Source organism: Labeo rohita, chromosome 13 (genome assembly GCF_022985175.1).
Source record: "Labeo rohita strain BAU-BD-2019 chromosome 13, IGBB_LRoh.1.0, whole genome shotgun sequence".
Classification (NCBI taxonomy): Eukaryota; Metazoa; Chordata; class Actinopteri; order Cypriniformes; family Cyprinidae; genus Labeo; species Labeo rohita.
Genome location: NC_066881.1, coordinates 27827178 through 27850439, shown reverse-complemented (window position 1 = coordinate 27850439; position 23262 = coordinate 27827178). Strand labels below are relative to the sequence as shown.

General features: G+C 36.5%; 1 protein-coding gene across 1 annotated transcript; it reads left to right on the top strand.

Moving 5' to 3' along the window:
- The first annotated feature begins 900 nt into the window (after positions 1–900).
- Positions 901–22296, top strand: sfrp5 (secreted frizzled-related protein 5). The gene is made up of 3 exons (XM_051125835.1): positions 901–1681; positions 9409–9486; positions 17947–22296. The coding sequence occupies exons 1-3, from the start codon at positions 1156–1158 to the stop codon at positions 18273–18275; spliced, it is 933 nt and encodes a 310-aa protein (XP_050981792.1). The 5' UTR covers positions 901–1155; the 3' UTR covers positions 18276–22296.
- Positions 22297–23262: the final 966 nt, after the last annotated feature.

Genomic DNA, 23262 nt, shown 5'->3' with positions numbered 1-23262 from the left:
ATCTCAAAATCATACAGTCATCGCTGGAAACTGCTCAGGACAAACAAGGAACTCATGAACAGCTATCACAAAACAACCCAGCTGTGGATCATTCAGGTAACAACACAGTATTAAGAATCAAGTGTACAGGGTCATTTTTATAAATTCACCTATTTTCTCCTGTCGACTATATGTAAACGTCTTTTATGTGAAATATCTTATTCAGGCCAGTACTAAATAAAAAATTAGATGCATTTTGTATGATCTCTCTTATTTTGGTAAGATTCTGCACGGTGTATGTAAACTTTTGACTTCAACTGTATATTCTTTAAAAAAGGATAAAGTAAAGCAAAATGCGCATTCAGTAAAATGTATAAAACCTGAGCTAACAGATAAAGATCTGTCAGTAAGTTTTCTCAATTTGGTTGGCTGTAATATGGCAGTACAGCCCCCTGCTGCTGGGTGGCTGTGGGCTGAATTTTGGGCCCCACGGTGTGACAGCGAATGATAGAAGGAGACAGAGAGAAAGCCGGTTTCTATTCACACCCAGCGGCAGCATTAGCATATTTCAAACAGCACAGCCCAAAAGCCCTGACCACCTGTAGATGAATCTTTTTTCCGCCTTCTGATTATTTCCTAATAAAGTGGAATGTGAAAGGCAGGGGCAGAAGATGCGTGTGGAAAATGTGTGTGTGTTCTCAGAGCTAAAGAGAAACTGAATGAGCCCAGCGCACTCCACGCACGCATTGTGCTGCAGGACAGCGCGTGGTCTGCCTGTAGAAGTGTCTGCGAGGGGGGTGGGCTGCAGGGGTGCCGCCCACTGCGCAGCAGTTGGCTGTGGCCGGGAAGGGGGCGGGGCTTACAGTGGACAGGGGAAACCAGTGGGAGGTGGGTGGGTGAGATTTACTCAGGGGTTGTCAGCTCATAGGGCCCTGAGTCCACTAGCTTTTATATACTAGGTGCACTTGAGTCAAGCTAGAGAAGAGCTCTAGATCTGCCACTACTGCCTGCTACAAGGAGTTTGCATTAAACTGCAGGACAACTTCAGACTTGAGTAGGAGGGAAAACCGTGCACTTTTATGCCTTTTTACTTTTTAAACAACAACGGATTAAAATTCATCTTTTTGATCTGTTTCCCCCAATTCCTCTTCTGAATTACACCAGGACTTTAAAAGCATGGCAGAGCAGAAGAGGCAGGTGTCTCTGACCCAGGCTGTGACCCTGGCGCTGGTTCTGCTCACTTCGGCCGCTTCGGCAGAGGAGTACGACTACTACAGCTGGCAATCGGACAATTTCCACAACGGCCGCTTCTATGCCAAGCAGCCACAGTGTGTGGATATTCCAGCCGACCTGCGGCTCTGCTACAACGTGGGCTACAAAAAGATGCGCCTGCCAAACCTACTGGACCATGAGACCATGCCTGAGGTCAAGCAGCAGGCAGGCAGCTGGGTGCCCCTTCTGGCAAAGCGATGCCACGCTGACACGCAGGTGTTCCTCTGCTCCCTTTTTGCGCCGGTGTGCCTAGACCGGCCCATCTACCCCTGCCGGTCTCTGTGCGAGGCGGTGCGGGACAGCTGCGCCCCGGTCATGGAGACCTACGGCTTTCCCTGGCCGGAGATGCTACAGTGCGAGAAGTTTCCCATCGACAACGATCTGTGCATTCCAATGCAGTTCTCCGCGGGTCACGCCACTCAGACTCCAGGTATGACCTAGAACAAACATTGTGTTATTGATTCAAATGAAAAGCAGAAATTTATTTACACAAGGGATGTTTCATGAAATTTCACAAGAATAAGCAGGAAAAAATGTACCAGCCGTTTCAATAAAACACAGAAATATGCATAATATTTGAGCATCGTTTCTTAATGCAATTTTTTATGCGCTATAAAAAAAACCTCAGTTGCTTCATTCTGGCTGATTTCAAAATTTAAAATTTAAATTTAAAAAGTGAAAAAAAAACATTCAAATCATTAAGTCTCCATAGATCCAATAAGGCCCTTTGGTGGATTTCCTCTTGCTTTGTTTAGCCTGAGGCTCTTGAGAAAGTAAAATTAAGGAAAGCTCTTGGAAGGACAAAAAACTTTCACTATCTAAAGCAAACATCTCATGTGGAATGTGGAGAGGAGCGTTCCTGCTGCGCCCTGCCTCTCTCTCTTTGTTTAATCGTGCATTTAGGTTTCCAATTAGCCAGGCAGCCAAACTCTTTGGATCACTAATTAGTCTGAAAAGTTGTACATTACTTTGTCTCACTGAGATGAGAAGGACTATTGTAACAGACAGAGTACAGACAAGAGAGGAGAAATAGAAGAGTGTAGTTAGTCCTCAAGGAAAGTTTGAGGATGGCGTTGAACCATATTAACATGACAATACACAATGAATATTTTTTAAGAAATTGAGCCAAAGAAATACAAAAATATTGTACTGTTAAAAAATTAAAACTGAAAATAAAACGTGTTTATTTTCTAAACCAATGCAAAAAAAAAAAAAAAAAAAAAAATGCAACAAGTGCATAAAAATCACATTTACTGCACTTTTGCTAAACTGCATCTAATAAATCTTTACTCAAAAACACACCTGAACCAAAAAAAAACACGTTTACTTAAAAAATATTAAATAAAAAAAAATATATATTATTATTATTTTTTTAAATAATGCAAAATAATTAGAGTTAAAATGACGGCTTTGAGTTAGTCTGTAGTCATAATTAGCTTTATATAAAAGCAACAGAAGTCTATGGTATGTGGTGAGTAAGCGTGTGTGTAAACATGCACACAGCTTCTCTGTTCACTACTAAGATTTGATGGATTACAATGTTCTCAAAAAAGCGTCTTTTGAAAAAATGTGACTCCACGACACTGTTTTCATACTTCCAAGTTAAGTAGCTTGGCTTCTGTTGAAAAAATAAGCTCCTTAAAATTGCAGCAAACTCAAGAGCGAGTACAGAAAGAGTGGGACCTTTGAGACAATATCAATTACAAACCATAGCCGTTCTGAAATGACATGATACTGAAAGCTTGAAAACTAGCAGAACTAAGTCAAATGTGCTTTCCACATCGCAGCTGGATGGGAAAGTAGCTCGCGGCCAAGCGTTTCCACCGATGTGTGTTTTGGTGAGTGTGCACATAGACGTGAAACAGGACTCTAGAGATAACATGACAGCACAAACCCTCGTTTGACACGGCCAGTCGCTCCGGCCTGCAGCCGTCAGCTCCTGCACACACGAGCGGCGGACCAGGGACGTGAAGAGCTGTTTTTTCCCCTGTGGTTTGAGGTGAAATCCTGGGATGGGGCCCGTTCACAGCCAGAGCCACAGACGTGCATCACAAGCTGTTTCTGGAGATTGACAGCAAATGATACGTTGCAGTAAATCACACTGGACAGTTAAACAATATTGTTCATTCTACAAATAAAAGACTTTTTTTAACAGACAAATAGTGAACGAAAACAATCCCACTGGCTCTTTGGAAAATATGGAAATATTTTAACCATAAAAAGTGACATATTTCATGCTCAAACTCTGTGATAATTAAATCTGACTGTGTTTAAGCCTGAAGCATGTCAGTTTTTGTGGAAAATGTTAACATTATTTTTCTATTGCTGTTTAATATTCAGAGACAACTACTAGTAGTGATATTAATTCAACCAATGGTGTGAGTTTGGGGCGGGGCTATTTGTAAGCTGACCAATAACAGATTAAACGAGTGGAAACCAGTGTCTGAAAATCATTATTTTTGCAGCTCTGAAGGATTCCTCAGAATGGATTACAAAAATTAATTCAGCCAGACGTAATAAGTACAAGATAAAACAAACTTACCGGCTCAGATTAGAGTGAATGTGTACTCCATTGTTTGCAGAGGCACTGCTGCCTGAGGCGCGACTCAAAGAGACATGTAAACCTGTCTCTGTCTCCGCTCAGCGCACATTTAAACAGACATAAATCACAGCAGTTTTTCATCCTGATTAATGTTTTATTTTCAAAGTGTTGCTGCTCATAACTTCAAGGGTCCAAATGAGCCATAAAATTATGACCTGTGCATAGTTTAAACAGAACATTTCCCTCATAAACTGTGATACAGAAAGTCAGCGATGCAGAAATCGTCCGGACACGGAAACACATGTAGAAAGTTTCTCTGAGGAAACTGTGTGGGCTTGCAAAGGACTCAGTGAAGGTATATCAGTGAAGACAAACTGTGAGAAGTAGTAAGTGACGGATTTCATCGCTTAAGGTTTTAAAGTTCTTTTCAGCTATAAGGAAGACCACGGCTAGTTGTCACAATCTTGACTCTTGGAAATTTCTCAATGTGGGTATATAGTTAATTAACTTAATTATAGCAACATACTTTAAGTCATGGCTACAAAAAACTATGACTAACATTTCCAGCATTATTACCCATGAAAAAAGACACAGCGTTCAGTTGATCTTTTGTGACAACATAGTGGGGCATGTTGTCACACATGTGGAGAACATAGTCACAATAAAACCAGCCATTAAATCACTTATTATAGGCTTTTTCAGGCCAAATTTAACCAGCAAACCATTTCATAACAGCAAAATATCAATCCATTATTTTGACCAATAATTTCTGAAAAAAATACCCTTGTAGCAAAAGCAGCCTTTCTGTTAAAATATATTTTAACTAAATTACTGACTCTTGCTTGACTGTGTGGTTTATATGGAAGCCCATTTCCACCACTGAAAAAAATAAAAAAAAGTTTATTGAAACCTTTTTCCTCAGAATTCTGCCTTTTTTTCGCAATTCTGAGAAATGCGAGACTTTTTTCTCAGAACTGTGAGATATAAACCCATAATTGCAAGTCAGAACTGTGTGACACAAACTCGCAATTCTGATTTTTTTTTCTTAGAATTGTAAGATATAACCCCCCAATTGTGAGTTATAAAGTCAAAATTGTGAGATATCCCTAGTAAAAAAAGTAATAGATTTAAAACGCATTTATTTTATATTAAGTATAGTTCAACTCAATTAACATATTTACTGACATATCACTCATGACTTACTGATATAAAAATTGTAATTAAACTTTATTAGGAGTACTACTTGTGCACAATGCACATTTCTTCATTTTAAGCCTAAAATATGTTTTAATGTCACTATTGATGAGGACTGTATGATCTTTAAATATATTGCATTTAAAGACCAATAATATTTAAAGTGCACCTAAAATATACTTGCAAAAGTTCCACTTTAGAACAATCAAATATACTAAAGTATATCTTTAGATGGACTTCAGCACTAATTCCGCACAATTAGAATGCATTAAGTACAAAATTAGTTGTTCCAATTTAGCACACTTTAAATATACCAGTTTAGTATGCTAAAAGTACAATAGCAGGGTATTTTTAATAAGCACATAATATGTAAATGTATTTGTAGTACACTTAGCATGAAACAAATGTATTTTAAAAACATTTTAGTATATTTATTTTTCACTGGGGATAAACTCGCAATTCTGAAAAATTAATTCAGAATTGTGAGATATAAACTCAATTTTGACTTTTTTCTCAGAATTGCATGATATAAACTCACAATTGCAAGAAATAAAGTCTGAATTGCAAGACTTTTTCTTGCAAATGCAAGTTTGTATCCTGCAATTATGACTTTCTTATATCTTACAATTCTGACTTTTATATATATATAACTCGCAATTGCTAGTTATAAAGTCCAATTTCAAGGGGGGGGGGACTGATATGTACTCAGAATTAAAAAAGAGATAAACTCGCAATTCTGAGGGGAAAAAAAGTCAAAATTGTGAGTTTGTATTTCGCAATTCTGACTTTATTTCTCAGAATTGCAAGTCTATGTCTTCCACAGGTTTGTAGCCACAAAAGTATGTCACTAATCACTAATTAAAAATAAATAAATAAATAAATAAATAACTCTAAATAAATAAATGCCCTAAAAACTCTGCCCCCAAATAATATTTAATATGCTTGAATCAACTAAATCAGTAGAGTGTGATATATAACATTTAGTTTAAACTTTTTCGGTCAGTAAACTTGAATAAAAACACTTTAGTAACACTTTAGTATAGGGACCAATTCACACTGTTAACTAGCATGCATATTACTAGCATATTACCTATTTACTAGTACTTATAAAGCACATGTTCTGCATGATCATATTCTACATCGTACCCAATACCTAAACTTAGCAACTACCTCACAATTAACAAACAGCAAATTAGTTTATTAACGCAAAAGTCGTAGTTGATTGTTTGTTAATACACAGAATTGGACCTTAAAATAAAATGTGACTGAAATGGATGTTACCACATTTTTAGGCACATCGTAGAAACCAGTTCAGAACTGAGCTGTTAAGCATATCACTAAAGCGCGCTCTTGCTGATTGAAAAGTTTTCTTTCAGAAGCAGTTCTGTTGAGTCCTTACACATGTTTCAATGAACATGAGAAGAAATTCAACAGGAAATTTAGGGAATAGATTACCAAAAAAGCCAGTATAGCTCTGATATCACTCAATCTCTGAATTGGCACTTCTTGTAGAAACTCGGTTTGCAGAATTACCCTCACTCAGTCTCCTGACACATGCTTTGGCTCCGTTTCCACCGGGCATCCTGCCAGCGAGCCACCCTGCAAAACAGAATAAATCGCTTTGCAGTGCAAATAAGACATTTCAGCTACAAGTATGCAGTTCGCTAGGGCCTGCGAGTTTGAAACAATGTCTCCTCCATAACACGCTCAGTGTGCACAAGTCACCGCACACGTCACCGACTCGCTGTATATTGAATGTATGGGAATTTCTGCTCAGGGACCAATTGACGGTTAAAACTTACAGAGGGGTTCAACTCCCCATGACCTGTGTACTGAAGCCTGGCGAACTCTGACCCCTCTCCTCATTATCTACCGCTATGGCTGTGCTCGAGGCTGGGGTGATAAACTCTGACCCTTGGTTTTTAACCTGGAAGGGGGAGTCTGGAGACGAGCCATGTAAGTTCTTGTTACCAGATGCTTTTGTTTTGTGAGCTGGAGGGAGGACCTGTGCTGAGTAAATGACAAAATCATATTCGCCACCTCAGAGATCAGATCTAACACACGTCATTGTGCGGTTGATGTCAGTGGGGAATTTCAAGCTTCAGCCAATCTGGTCACGCTTTGTTCTGTTAGAACCACCACACAAGGATCGAATAGAGCTTTCTGTATTTTTAGCTGAACAAATGAATGACTTTTCCAAATCTTTGCAAGCCACATCCTGCACTCTTCCTAATTACTCAGTTAAGCGGATCGATGATGTGATAGAAGCCTGGAAGCTTTCAAAACTGGAAAATACACCCGATACTTTGCTTGCAAAAATGACAAAAATAATTAGGTCCTGCAGAAAATAAAAAACGCTATCAAAAGAACCACTACCAGACGTCAAAGAAGAGACAGAGGTAAATATTTGTCAAAAATCGAATTTAAAAATTCATTTGTGACCACAAAACCAGTCATAAGGGTATTTTTTTAAATTGAGATTTATACATCTGAAAGATGAATAAATAAGCTTTTCATTGATGTATGGTTTAAGACAATATTTGATACATCTGAAAATAAAATAATTTAAAAAAAAAAAAAAAAAAAAAAAAAAAAAACCTCCAAACTCCAGTCTTCAGTGTCACATGGTCCTTTAGAAATCTTACTAATATGCTGTTTTTTTTTTTTGTTGTTTTTCTATTTTTTATTTTTTATTTTTTTAAAATTAAAAAATTTGAAATAATTTAATACATTCTTGCTGAATAAAAGCATTTGGCTGTTAATAAAATAAAATAAAATAAAATAAAATAAAATAAAATATTAAATTTTTTACTGAACCCAAAATTTCCCTAGTTTCCCAGTAAAAATATCTAAACATCTATTGAAATAACAATTCTAAATATAAATTTTACTTGCAAAGCAAAACGATGTATAAATAAAATGTAAGTTTTTTTAAAGAATACAAAATTAAAAAGAACAGTATTTGCTTGAAAATTTGAAACAATTTAATACATTCTTGCTGAATCAAAGCATTTAACTGTTAAAAAAATAATTAAAAAATAAAAAATAGATAAATAAAATTAAATTAAATCTTACTGACCACCAATTTTGGCTGGTTTTCCAAGGAAAAATATCAAAACATCCATTAAAAAAAATCTAAATATAAATTTTACTTGCAAAGCAAAATCATGTATAAATAAAATTTAAGTTTAATTTTCTAATATAAGAAAAATATTGGTCATTATGTGATTGTTATACCAATTTACTGAGGGTTGTGCTTAAAACACTCATTATTATGTTTCTTTTTTTTTTTTTTTTTTTGGTACTGATAATGTAAAATGTGGCCATATCTGATAATGTTTACAGTACACGTGTGATACAGTAATATACAAGTCCGCTAAACAGAAAGCTGATATCTTAGTAGGTGGCACAATAAACATCTGCAGCTTCGCTGTGTGTGACGTCTCCATAGTTAAAAATAAGATCAGCAAACAACTATCAGCTCCAGGAAGGTCATGTACAGCTGTTTGCATGTTCCAGTGAACATTTTCACTGTCAGACTGCTGAGAAGTATGTTTTCACAGTGACCTATTAAAAGTTTACCCCTGCATCTACGTCTTCGTACGTCTACAATGAGTGTGAAATACTCAGGTTTCTATAACACCCTCAGACATGGAGAGGCCAAAAATATTTTCTCAAGTCTAGTGATATGCAGTCAAACCTACACATACAGTGCACTAGTGACACTACAGATCCGTAGGGATGCGAGTTCACAGAGATGAACCACTGAATGTCTTAATCTTGTTTTATAACTTCCCTTCCTCTGTGAGGAAATAAAACTCACAGCTGCCAAACCTCTCCCTCTCATTGCTTCAAACACTGTGGATTAAGCTCTATTAGCACTGGCCTACTGCCCCCGCATGAGTCCAGCACTGCAGTGAAACTGACTGCATGAAACCAAACCCTCATTAGAGCTGTTAGAATTAACATAATCACATCATTTCAGTAAATACGAAACATTTCACCCTTTGTGTGTTTGTTTGTGTCTCCTGTGGTTAACCGAAGATAGGCCTCACTGAGTACATCATTCACTGAGCTCATATATCATTGCAACTGACAGCACAAAACAGTTCGGTGCACCAATAAAGAAACAAAATAATAATGTATGTATTCAGAACCTTTTTATGAATATACCTGTAAACAAGAGCAAACAAAACTCGCTTTACTGTATGTGTTTGATCATCTGACACAGCAACACTGGCTCAACCAATGGCACGAGTTTGGGGTGGGACTACCTGTTTGATAGACAAAAATGCATGTAGTAAGGTTCAATTAGACATGTTACAGGTACATGATATTTTTGATGTTACAGTATTCTTTGCATACCAAAATGTTTTGGCTAAATGCCGTAGACACTAACTTTCCCTCTCTTTACCCTGCAGCTTCAAAAGCATGTCCACCCTGTGACAACGAGTTGAAAGCCGACACCATAATGGAACACTACTGCGCCAGTGATTTTGGTAAGATATTAACTTTTATTGAGACATTAAATTTGACAACTTCAATAACTTTGTCTCTAGAGGAATGATCTCTTTATAATGACATAAAAATATGTGATGAAAAAATTGATGAGAAAGGCTGCGGTTTGCTTGCATGGGAAAGTGGCCACATTAATATTTAGGGTGAACATAAAAAATGATCTCATGAGAAAAAACAGATGCAATGTGAGGTGGGTCTGCTATGCATTGCATTAACATTACAGCGCAATAATATTAAATTATTTTTATTTTAAAAAAGTGGTGTGCGGTGGTATTCTGAAATCAGGAGGCTCAAAGTCCTCAAAGTGTTTTTTTTTTAATCAAATGTAAATTCATGTCCCAGTCATATTTTCTTACACTACTTACACATCAGAAAAAGAAAAAAAAAAAAACAATTCAGTTTAATATTTTTACATTAACAATGTAGTCAAAATGGTATGTATTAAAGCTAAGTATGAATCTCATATTTTTACATTTATTTCAAAATAATAACTTAAGGCAGAAACAATTTAAACATTAAAAGGGCCCTCGAACCCGGGCTCACCACTACCCAGTGGCTTTAGGAAAACAACGACATCAGCATTTAAAGTGGAAAATATGAAAGGAATATGTAATTTACATGTGCCAAACGCCCTGCTGCCAGGTGGTGGCGCTATGACTATAACTGGATAACTGGCTATTGGCATGTAGAAATCTTCAGGCCAGCACTTTTATCAAACATATGAAGTTTGGTGCAGATTGAACATGGTATGTTTGGGTTAGTGCAAAGCATGACGTGTCCTGTTGCCAACAGGTGGCGCTATGGTTATACCTGAATATTGGCCTTTAGATGTCAGGCTTGGACTCTTATTGAATGTGTGAATTTTGGGGCAGATCGGACTTTGTATGGCTGAGTTACAATACCTTCTATTCCCATGGCAAAAAATCGAAACATTCATTGTAAGGCCACCATGGACACGCCCTTTATCGAAAAAAGATTTTTAGAATTTAACATCGCAAAAGGATCTTTAGAGTAGACTGATCAAATGTAATGTTGATGTCATTAAATCTCAATGAAGAGTTTGTTAGAGTGTAAAGCATATCACTTTCTGTTGCCAGCAGGTGGCGTTATGACTATAAGTGAACATGGTCATCTTATCAAACGTGAATTTTGCTGCAAGTTGGACATTTTATGACTGAATTACAACAACTTCCTTTTTCATGGTGAAACATCGAAGTTACGGCCAATTTGTTTGTATTTTACGAGCTGGCTAATTCGTAAGAATTTGTACGGCCTCACTCGTACGATTTTGTATGATTTGTCTAAACCCCAGTGACGGGTAGGGTAGGTTTAGGGGCAGGTTAGGTGTAGGTCATTCATACAAACTCAAACGAATTGTGCAACTTGTAAAATACGTGCCATTTAGCAAAAATCATATGAATTTGAACAAGTGAGCTCGTACGAATTTGTACCAATTAGCCACCTCGTAAAATATGTACCAAATTAGGCTGGCAATCCACCACGGACATGAAAACTCAAGATCTTCGCAATTTAAAGGTGAACTCCACTTCCAGAAAAACAATTCACAAATAATTTACTCACCCCCTTGTCATCCAAGATGTTCATGTCTTTCTGTCTTCAGTCATGAAGAAATGATGGTTTTTGAGAAAAGCATTTCAGGATTTTTCTCCATATAATGGACTTCATTGGTGGCCCGATTTTGAATTTCCAAAATGTAGTTTAAATGCAGTTTCAAGAGGCTCTAAACAATCCCAGCCAGGGAAGAAGGGTCTTTTCTAGTGAAAGGATCGGTCATTTTTTTGGAGAATAATTTTTTTTTTTTTTTACACTTTTTAAGCACAAAAGCTTTCAAAAAGCTGTAGCACAGGCTCTTTGCAAACACGCAATGACTAAGGAAGTGCAAGTAAGAAAAAAGTAGAAAAAAAAAAAAAAATACAACAATGTCCTGAAGCTGCATTTAAACTACATTTTGGAAATTCAAAATCGCGGCACCAATTAAGTCCATTTTATGGAGAAAAATTCTGAAATGCTTTCCTCAAAAACCATAATTTCTTTACGACTGAAGATAGAAAGACATAAACATCTTGGATGACAAGGGGGTGAGTAAATTATTTGTAAATCGTTGTTCTGAAAGTGGACTTCTTCTTTAACATCACAAAGGGCTTCAGATTACACTGACCAAATTTGGTGTTGATCTATGTAAATCTCTAGGATGAGTTTGTTTGAATGAAAATGACCAAAAAAAAAATGGCACAAAATTTGCAGAGAAAATTCAAAATAACAGACGTCCTGTTGGGTTTCAGACTTCATACAGGGGGACTTTTTGTAGGTATTGGTGTGTTACATGTGTCTACTGAATTTCATACATGTAAGTGAAACACAGATTTTTATAGGTGGCGCTATTGAATCATTTTGCCACACCCACTTCTGAAACCTATATCAGATGTAAATAGGGGCACCACTGGTGCCCGGGCCCTAAATATATTTTATTTGTGAACTTATGTTAAGCTGTTCTTTTTAATAGTTAACTTTTAACAGTTTTTGAATTTGTCAGATCATCAGTCTAAAGCTTGATAAATATTGGTCACAGACGAGATTTACATTAAATTTCATCAAGCTGATTGCTTACTAAAAACTCCCACAATACTCCAGTCTTATTTTGATATATCAAAGTGGTTATATCTCAGTATGCAAGATGTTAACTTACTTTTTTAAAAATTAGTCTTCCCATTAACACCATTATATTGTTCATTCAGAATGATTCTCGATTGTGCATTGGCTCATGCACAAACACAAGAGGCGGGATTTATCGCATGAACCAATCACAGCCGAACATAACCAGTCATATCCAATCATATTGCGAAGGTGGCATTGCCTCCTCTCACCTAACTTTCTCCCATTCATTCTCAATTACCCCCCACCAAACTCACCCCACGCTTTAGGAGGTCTGTTAAAACTCAGTGGGCTAAGGAGAGGCGAGAGATACGTGTATTCCCACTGTAACTTTACCTCTTGGTGTGGCTGTTGGACAATGTTTCTTTGGAAAGCAAGCGATTTATACACTTTTTAATGTCATATTCGCATTGTTTTATTTTTATACTAGAATTTTTTAAAAATTCCACATAAATAAACAAAACATTGTATTAATAGTTTTCAAAGCTTTGGACACATGAGTTTGGAATGGACGTCCAGTTTCAAACACCGTCGGAGGATTCCTGTTGTAACAGTTTTGGATTCTTTATGGTTCGTTTAAAGTGATGTATTCTGACAAGAGTTCCATTGATCTGTCAAAGGTGAATCTCTAGAATGAGTCTCTGGCATTGAATAAAAGAGTTTTCAGGTTAAAAGTCATTTGAAAGCCTTCCCTATAGAGAGCAGACGATTACAGCACAGTAGAGCCACACATACGCCTGACTTATCTTTGGCTGTGAGGCCTGTTGCTCTTGGATTTGCATGTATTTTCCTTAATAACTATGACAGATGACACTAGAAAATATTGTTAGTAGTAGCCTGAGTGTTGTATGGTGTAGATTTTAGACATTAAAGTCAAAAAGCAAAGTCCAGACATCACCAGAAGGGTTATAATGTTTAAAAAATTCCACTATTTCTGGCTCTTGAGATCTAATACTCTACATATTGGAATCATAATGCATGGCAGGATATTACCGCTTGATTCATTTCTTCCCCGATCGCCATCTCACGTCATTTTACTGGTACATGCTCACGTGACTTGTTGTTTGTTGACTAGTGCTGTACAGTTTATTATGATTTTAAGTTTAATAGTGCACTCGATTAGTCTTACTCAATGTTATGGCCAGTTTCAATAATGTAGCAGTAATCAGTGTATCAGCACACACTGGACAGCAGCACACTTATCAAATGATTTAAAGTTTGTGCATGTGCCGAGAAAACTCTCCATTAGAGTGTATTTACTGGCTCTGAAAACAGCTGATTACAATATTTGATATAGCGCTTAGGAAATTCATTGTTTTTAAGTTTGTTTTTGAGATTTTAAAATGGCTCAGTTTTGTTTATATGTGATTTGTCATTCTAATTTTTTAGTGAGAGCCATTTAAGTCACAGAAAAGTTCTTAAGTCCTCAAATAACAAATTAAAATGAGAAAATATTTAACATTTATTTAGTATTTTCAGTACAATGACTAACTAATGACTGAATTGAAAAAGTTGGTAATCTACTTTTACAACAAAACAGAGTATCTGATTGTATAGTATAGTATAGTATAGTAACTACAGTATAGTTAAAAAAATAAATTCATAAATATAAAAAAATTACTCATCCTCATGTTAATCCAAACCTCTATAGCTTATTTAATTTTCTGGAATGCAAAAGAAGATATTATTTTCTTTTTTTCCCCTCTTCCATACAATAAAATACAATGTGGTCCAATGTAAATCATTATTTTGGGGAATGAATAAATAAATAAATAAATAAATAAATAAATACAGTTTTTACATAAATAATAACTAAATAGATATAACTCTAATCTAAAAAAAGCAAATACACATTACACAACTGCATTCTATTTTTATTAATTAATTTATTTATTTATTGTAAAAAGCTTCTTTCGCATTTGCAGCATTAGTGTTGACACCATTTTGCATGCACCATTTTACAGAAGTACTTAAAGAAAAAAGTATGTGACCTCATGTGTTTTAACTCACTTTATTTTCCTCTCTAATGGTGATTTTGACCTTAAAGATTAATGATTTTTAATCACGTTATACAAAGAATCTCTAATTAGGGTAAAGCACAGCCATAGAGGCTCTTTTCTTTAAAGATTCATCACAGCACTGCACTGACAGGCCTTTGAGTTGAACAAAAGCCAGCATTAATTAGAGCATTACTGTGAATCAGCTAATTGTATATACAGTATATATATAATTGCTAACATAATAAATGCTATTAAATTGTCCAGAGTGACTTCAGTGTTTACGTCTGTCTACCGTTTTAATAGTTTTCACAGACTGAGTTCAAATTTAATCCAGTTCAGTCTGAAAATATAGTAATTATTATATTTAGAATGCAAAACAATATTGTGCATTGTCTGTTTTACATGTTACCTGTCAATACAGAATATTTTCAACACTAAATGAACCCCTCACCCCTAAAAGTCTTACTCAAGTTGCTTCAGCTCTAATCTGCATAGGCAAGGTTTCCGAATTATCGAAAGAAGGCTGCAAATTCTCAAGGTGACACTTTTCCTCCTTGCCTTCCTTCATTTGCTGTCAGACCTACTGCCAGCAATTTAAAGCAGCTTTTGTGGTTTCGACTTGTCACCGCGATATTGCCCAGGCGTGCTCGCTCCCCACAAGCATTATGGGTCATGAGCGATCACCTGAATCAGAGAGAAAAACCCCATGTCCAGCTGAACTACAGTTAGCAGATACAGTTGTTTTGTGGTTTTGCAAGTTACATATTCTACTTAGCTGTGACTTAAAGTTAATGTGTGCCTTTTTATAGTGAAATCTTTTAAAAGTACATTAAATCCATCTGCTATATAAAGACAGACAGCTATAAACATGTCATTTGAATCCAGATTTCCCCAAAAAATGTAAATAAACACTGTGGCTCTGGGAGACTTCAAACCTTTTAGTTTGTTTGAGTGTCCTGACACAGCAACAGTACTACTTTCAAAGCAACAAGACTTGAAGGAGGGATCTTTCCTTAGGCATAAGAAATTAATAGAGACTTGGCAGCCTTAAGCAACCACCCTGAACATGTTAGCAACCACAATGCATTAAAAAGGTCCTAGAATTGTGGCATCATGTACTTACATTTTCTTTCAAAGAAATCTTATAAGATTTAAAAATAACATTTATGCCAATACCAAACATCCCCATGCAGATGAAGTAAAACTGTTATCAGTAAGACCATTAAAACATACATTCAGGCACTTCCAGAGATGCGTGAATGTTTATAATAGTAGACAAAAGAGCAAAGCTTACCCTGATAAAGCTTTTGAATTCTCTAGATGTTTCAGGACAAATGCTGTTGTCATTGATTAATGTGCTCTCAGCATGAGTTCTGTTCCACAGCATCAATTACAGGTTTTACTTCCCTCTTTCATGTCAAATGCAACATAGAAACAAGAGAACCTTAGAATGTAGATCACTGTTTTCTTGTTTTGTTTTGAATTTAATTTTGAATTTGAAGCAGAGCTGCTTCTTTAGACATTAAGATGGTTTCTAAGTGATTAAGTGTTGCAAATCACCTTTGTAAAATAGTTTGATTACATTTTTATTAAATAACAGGCAGGTAAGTTCAGTTGCAATATTGAAAAATGACAAAAATTTTAATACAATTTACTAATTTGTATAAATTCATTTGAAATGGGGTCTAAAGATAAACAAGACTTGTTGAAATTTTTGACAAGAAAATGAATATGCTTTCAAAATGATGTTTTGGTGATGTTTCCTAATCATAAAAACAAATAATTAGGAAAATTAAGAAAAAAATGTTCAAAGTAGGACATTTTGGTGGCTTATGTGCTCAGCTACTGAAAGGGTGTTCGCTTTTCACATCTGTCTTTGAAACTTTCCGTTCTACTCTCCGTCCTCTCCCGGGTGAGCGCAATTAGTGCTGTCCATGTTTAAATGATGCTCCTCCGGGGAGGTGTAAACTATTCCAGCATTCTGGATAGCCTTGGTTCTTCCTGTGTGCTCGTCGTGAAAGGTCTTGTTGCTTGAGACAGCAGAAATATATGGGAGAACCAGAGTGTGACCAAGGGTCCCATGAGAAGATTTCCAATTCTTTCCAAAGTTAAATAGCGACAAACAGAAACCAGACTTTTTTCCCAAAAGGTCTTCCCTTGGTGTTTTAACAAGAACAGTTCACTCATAAATGAAAATTCTGTCATCATTTACTCACCTTCATGTTGTTCCAAACCCGTAAGCGGTTAGTTTTTCTGTGGAACACAAAAACAGAGATTTTTGAAGAATCTGACACAGGTGAATAATGGAAAACATTTTATTTTATGTTTTCCAAAGTGGGGTTAATGAATTATGAGAAGTTAGATAAAAATGTAAAATCAGTATGTAATATATATACTGCTTAAATCAGCAGTATCACACAAATAGCAGTGAGATATCAAAACGTGCTGATACACAGTCATATACAACAGTTTGACGGCACAAGTGTGTAAATACATAAGAAACAACAACAGAGTGTCTTTAAAAACTCTCTTTTGTGCAAATTACTTCCTTCCACCATGGATTCAAATCTGAAGTTGACAGTTTAACAGCTGAGCCCAAGCCTCCGTTACTAATTCGAAAACGTCACTTTAGAACTAGTAACGAAGGAACGTCAAGCTGCTTCATTGAAAGCTTATTTTATTACTGTATTAAAAGCTCACTGTATGTTGGTGCCGATAGCTTAGTGGGCAGTATGTCGACAGGCGTCCCGAGTTCGAATCCTCACTCAATGACCTTTCCCGATCCCACCTTCTATCTCTCTTCATCTCTTCCCTTTCATCTACTCTCCACTGTTGTTTTATAATTGAGGCAAAACACCAAAAATAAATATAAAAAAAGCTCACTGCATTTTGCAGAGTATTATGAGAGAGATATTAACTGAGCGAGTGTGATTAACTGCATCTGATACAGCATTCATTCTTCAGCTTAATCTTATATTCACAATAAAACATTAGTTTGAATGTCTGCCGAGGAAAGCCATATCTTTGTCGTACTATTCTTTCATATGTCAAGGGTGATTTCCGATGTCAGTGCTGCTCAGTGCATTTGTTAGCTGCGTCTTACAAGGTGCTGTTGAAAGTAAAAATAATAAAAGTTGCTAGGCGATTCAGACAAAAGTACAAAGGCAGCGCTCTAATAAACAGCACTAAATTTACATAAAATATAACGTGATGAGATTTTGCCCTCAGCCAAAACTATTTGCTCTGGAACAAATAATTAATTAATAAGACCAAAGACTGCCCATTAAATTTACCTAAAATGAATTATATCTCATGTCTAACCACTATGGACATTATCTTTATTAACAAACCACATATTTGAAGTCTAAACAACTACATTTCTCACTTAAAACTTCTTAAAACTACATTCTGTGACACAAAATCTGTCAGTTCTAAAATTCCGTCATGACACTCTGTGAGAAATAACGCAAATGGAGTGATACAAACGGTGAAACTGTTGGAGTTCTGTTATCAATAGAATATCACACTCCTCTCAGCTAATCAGATTCAAGGACCGGAAAGAATTGTTGTAAAGACATATATACATGCATGTCATGTGACCATTAACTGACAGCAGAGAACTGTGAACATGCAAATATATATTTTATTATGACATACTTACATTTCAGTGGTACTTTCAGTACCTATTTTAGGTCAAAGAAATTTGGCTAACATAAACAATGAGGAATCCCTGCTCTAAGTTTCTTTATCTCTGTATTTTATCTACAGCACTCAAGATGAAGATTAAAGAGGTGAAAAAAGAAAAAAGCGACCGCAAGCTCATCGCAGCACAAAAGAAAAAGAAGGTCCTGAAGATGGGAATATTAAGGAAGAAAGACCTAAAGAAGCTCACGCTATACATCAAGAACGGCGCAAACTGTCCCTGCTCACAACTGGACAATCTCGGGAGCAACTTTCTCATCATGGGCCGCAAAGTGGACCAACAGTTACTGCTCATGTCCATCCACAAGTGGGACAAAAAGAGCAAGGAGCTCAAGTTTGCCATTAAATACATGAAGTCTCAACAGTGTCCCACCTATCACACGGTCTTCCAGTGACCAATGACTCTTCTGTCTATAGCGGGCGCTGCGTCTTCCAATAACTCTTTCAGAGACCGCATCCATGCCTAATTCCGACAGTTAGTACAGATGTATCTCATTACTCAAGAAATGGCTTTTGGAAACTGCTTAGGACTTAATTCATCATCAAGTACAGCTACATTTTGTTGGCAACTGTATCTCTACATAAAATTTATTGTTTATGCAGCAATCAGCACAGTTATGATGCTCATACATATTTTAGTGAAACTTTCCTGGTTCCCTCATTCAGAGCACAATCTATGAGACTTTTTGGAAAGACACTGACAACCCTTTCAATCAATGTGACAGAAAGAAAATTGTGAACAAGAGCTTTAAAGAGTAAGCACATATTTGATTTCAATGGCCAGATCCCACTTAAACAAACATAGTGCCAACTGTTTTTTTTATTTGTATCTTTTATATTGTAGATAAGGAATAAAAAGGTTTTATTATATACTGCGAAGATACAGTCGTGATCATTAGCGCCAGGATGAGACACGACTACAGTTGTGGCTTGAATCATAGGAGGTAAGGAAGCTGAAGGATTGTGAAGTGTTGGTCAGGACGGCGGCCCAAATACTTTAACCGCAACCCTGTGAGCAAGTCCGGACCATTTCTCTCATCAACATATCAGCCAAGCTTATGACAGACTCTGGACTCATTCAAGCAGTTTGGTTGGTGAGGTGTTTGGTCCTTCTCATGTTTTCTATACAGTATGCAAGATTATTTTTTACTAAAATTATTATATATTGCTACAAATATACATACATGGTGTGGAAAAAGCCTTCCAACATGACATCTGAGTTCACTGTAATAAAAATTAAAATCTAACTCTGCAAGTTCTGTTTAATCAGAGATCAGGAACCTTTTTAACAATATTATCTTATGTTGTCAGTTACACTTGCACTTCTCAAACCTCTGAATTTCTTTGTGGAACACAAATAGCAAAATTTACAGCCCTATGTTTTGGCCTTTAGGAGACTTTAAAAATAGGATAACATTTGTATGACTTTTAGAATCATTTTTTGGAGTTCAAAAACATATACCACATTCACTTTCATTGCATGGAACAGAGCATCTACAAAACATTCTCTAACGATGACAAAATTTTTCTTTTTGGCTGACCTAACCCTATAAGGCAAAACACTATTCATTTAAAATAATGACACCGCACAACATAAATACATACCAAAACCACAAATGGAGATGCAATGACCTAAGCAGGGTCTAAAACAGGGAATGTTTATCAGATAGCTGAATCACCAAAATCAGATCAAGACTGGCACTACAGAACACACGATTCCTCTTGCCAGCAGCTGCTCTTAAAGCCAACAAATCTAAGTGCCAACCTGTTTAAACAAGACAGAGCAAATGACCAATTCAATGCCAATTTCTGCAAAAGTGAACAAGGGGAAAAAAGCAATGAAAAAAGCAGTAGAATTTATCTGAGATCAACGAGCAAATGCCTTCTCCAGCCTCCAGCGGATACTGGCATTGTGCATCACGGATAAGCAACCCCTCATTACTGGCCTATTGTCTGTGGGGATCTGCCAGCTCATGCCACCCCCACCGCTCACATTCAAACACTCTCCACACAGCTTACATCACACCAAAAACAACACCACGGGCTGATCTGGGCTTCCTCACATGCTCTACAGAGTCCCAGTTCTGTCTCAAACATCAGCTGATCACTAGAGGTGTTACAGACACAGTCATGCTGTCCAAATACAGGATGTGCTCCACCATGCAACTCAAAAACTGCTCTTTGCACTGCTCTTACTATCTTTAATCAGGGTTCCCACCTTTTTTTTTTGGCCAATAAATTTGACATATTTAGGCAACTGGCATCTAGTCTTATATATATGGTATACCTTTAGTTTGGCTACATATGATAACAGCACCACCTGTTTTAAAACATTTAAAAATACTTAGTTGGCATGAAATATTTTTAAATGCATGGTATAGATGTTATTGTGAACAAATCGGCCATGCATATATATTTTTTTAAATGTTATGACCTTGTAATGTTTAATCAGAATGTCATAACTGAACAGATTTCTCTCTGGTGAAGTATGCAGGACTTTTCCAATCATTTGTGACCCACAAAACCAAGGAGAATGCATATATTTGTAGCAATAGCCAAAACACATTGTATGGGTCAAAATTATTGATTTTTTTTTTATGCCAAAAAATCATTAGGTTATTAAGTAAAGCTCATGTTCCATAAAGATATTTTGTAAATTTCCTACCGAAAATATATCAAAACTTGATTTTTGAGTAGTAATATGCATTCCTTAGAACTTCATTTGGACAACTTTGGACAACGATTTTCTCAATATTTTGATTTTTGTGTACCCTCAGATTCCAGATTTTCAAATAATTGTATCTTGGCCAAATATTGTCATATCCTAACAAACCAAAAATCAGTGGAAAGCTTATTTATTTATGTATAAATCTCAATTTCAAAATATTGACTGTTATGACTGGTTTTGTGGTCCAGGGTACATGTATTCCACTTGAATTCTGCTCCTGCAAGCTCATGTTCACCTGACTTTGAGTGCAATGCTGATAGTTCACCCAAAAAATGAAAATTCTGTCATTAATTACTTACCCTCATGTCATTCCAAACCCTTAGAATCTTCATTTGAAACATTAACCAAGATATTTTTTATGAAATCCGAGAGCTTTCTGACCCTGCATAGACAGCAATGTAACTACCATGTTCAAGGTCCAGAAAGGTAGTAATGACATCGTTAAAACAGTCCATGTGACATCAGTCGTTCAACCATAATTTTAGTAAGCTACAAAAATACTTTTTGTGCGCAAAGAAAACAAAAATAACGACTTTATTCAACAATTTCTTCTCTTCTGTGTCAGTCTTCAATGTGCCTTCAGAAGATCATGAGACCATGCATCGAGGTACTCTTAATTTTAAGATAGAATTAAATTTTTAGAATGTTTTAAAACAAGTTTTTGCCAAATAAATTCTGAAAACCGGCTGCACACACCACTGAATCAGATTCTACAACCTACGTACAAATTTGAAAGTAATGGAGACGTGCTCAATTAGACTGCAAAGAAAGAGAGGAAAGATCCAGTGAGACGTGAACATGAGATAACAGTGTAGGAGAGAGAGACAGGACACCAGAAGAGAAAGAGTCTTCTCATAGAAGCTTATCAGACGGACAGTCCTGGCCCCTCACTCTCATCCTTCTGTCAGCATCACCGCAAAGGTCACTTACCGTAATTAAAAAAGGCCTGACGGCAGCAGACAGGAGGAACAGGGCTCCGCTTTGTGTCAGATGACCGATGATATAAACAGCCCACCACACCAGCAATCAAAAGATAATTTAGACCCTCTGTCAGCTTCTGTGTCATACTGATTTCCCTGAAAGGTTAATATCACCGGGAATGCAGGGCCCAGCCAAGAGCGGCCCCCAAACCCTCACTCTCTCTGGTTTTATCTCACCCCAGTAATCTCGGATCCATCAGCAGGGATGGAGAATGGCGCCTTTGTGTTGTTCAATTGCTGCTACTGTGCTTGCAGGCACGTTGTTGATTAAAAACTGGCTGAGAGATCAGCAGACCCTCCAGTGTCTTTGCGGACATGGCGGGGTGTTTTTATCGAACCTGTTGCGACACTTTTTTTGGGTACTTCAGAGCAAAAGCTAGTGTTTTAATCACTAACCATCTGCAGTCTTTCTGAAACCAGGCACTGGCATTAAAAGTACATCTGAATCTGACAATTGTTTATTATGTTGGTTATTGTACACATTTTGACTGTTTGAAAATGAAAGGTCCGGTAAGTCATACTAAATGGTTAATGCAATCATATTTGAAAGTATCGTACCACCTTCACTAAAATCTACTGTAAACATAACCGATAATGCAAAAAAGCATATGTGAGACTAAAAACACAGTTTCTGGAGCAATCGAGCCTTTGAGCTCTTTAATAATGACTTGAGTTTCACAGGACTTAACCAAGTGCTTTCCATCGCAAGTGCAATGCTGTACCAGGTGCGCTACCGAGCAAGTTTACTCTGACAGAAAAGCCATACAAAATAAAAATCACACGAAAAATGTCTTTATTCTTTAAGAATCTGCCCTGAAATCATAATGTATGTATATGTTTGATGTTTTGCAAAAATGTAGATGCATGCCCAATTTTCTATGTTGATGAAATACGCTAAAATTATCATTAGCTTTACCTTGTGCACCTCATTAAAAATGACGAATAACAGACTAGAATGACAAAATACAGACTTGCTTAATAAAGATGATTCATCTGACTTGCTGACTTGCTGAGAAAACAACAATCATACAAACAAAAACAGGTCACCATCAGATTCGACAGCACAGTAAAATGGTTTAAATCGTTTAAATATGTACAGATACCACACACACACATTGGGCCTCATTCATGAAACATGAGCAGAACTAATTTCTGTGCAATTCATTCATAAATCCATTCTTCCGTAAACTGCTGCATTGAATTGAAGGCGACAATTTATGCAAGAATGTTTTTATGGATGATTTACACAGAAATTCTGCCTGCTCGTGTTTCATGAATGAGGCCTGATGAGTACATGTAACACAGGGAATTATATACAGGATGCTTTTGGGTTCTGGCAGCAGATTTTAGCTGAAGGAAAGTTCAACAAACACTGAGATCAGACCTATCTTTTCCAACACGGAATGTTAGCTCTAAAAAAAAAGTCACCATTTACCATCTGGTCAAACTAAAATGTCTTCACAAGAGTTTCAAAACAGGCTCATTTTTTAAAGAAATTATAGTCAGTGTTGGGGAGGAACAAACTTAAAAAAAAAGTAACACTATTAATTAAACTAACTTCTGTAGCATTAAAAGTAATGTACTTGATTCACACTGTTCAAAATACTGTATCCTACAATGCAATCCACTTGACTCAACCTTCTATATAAAATGTGACGAATGAACCAGAAGCCA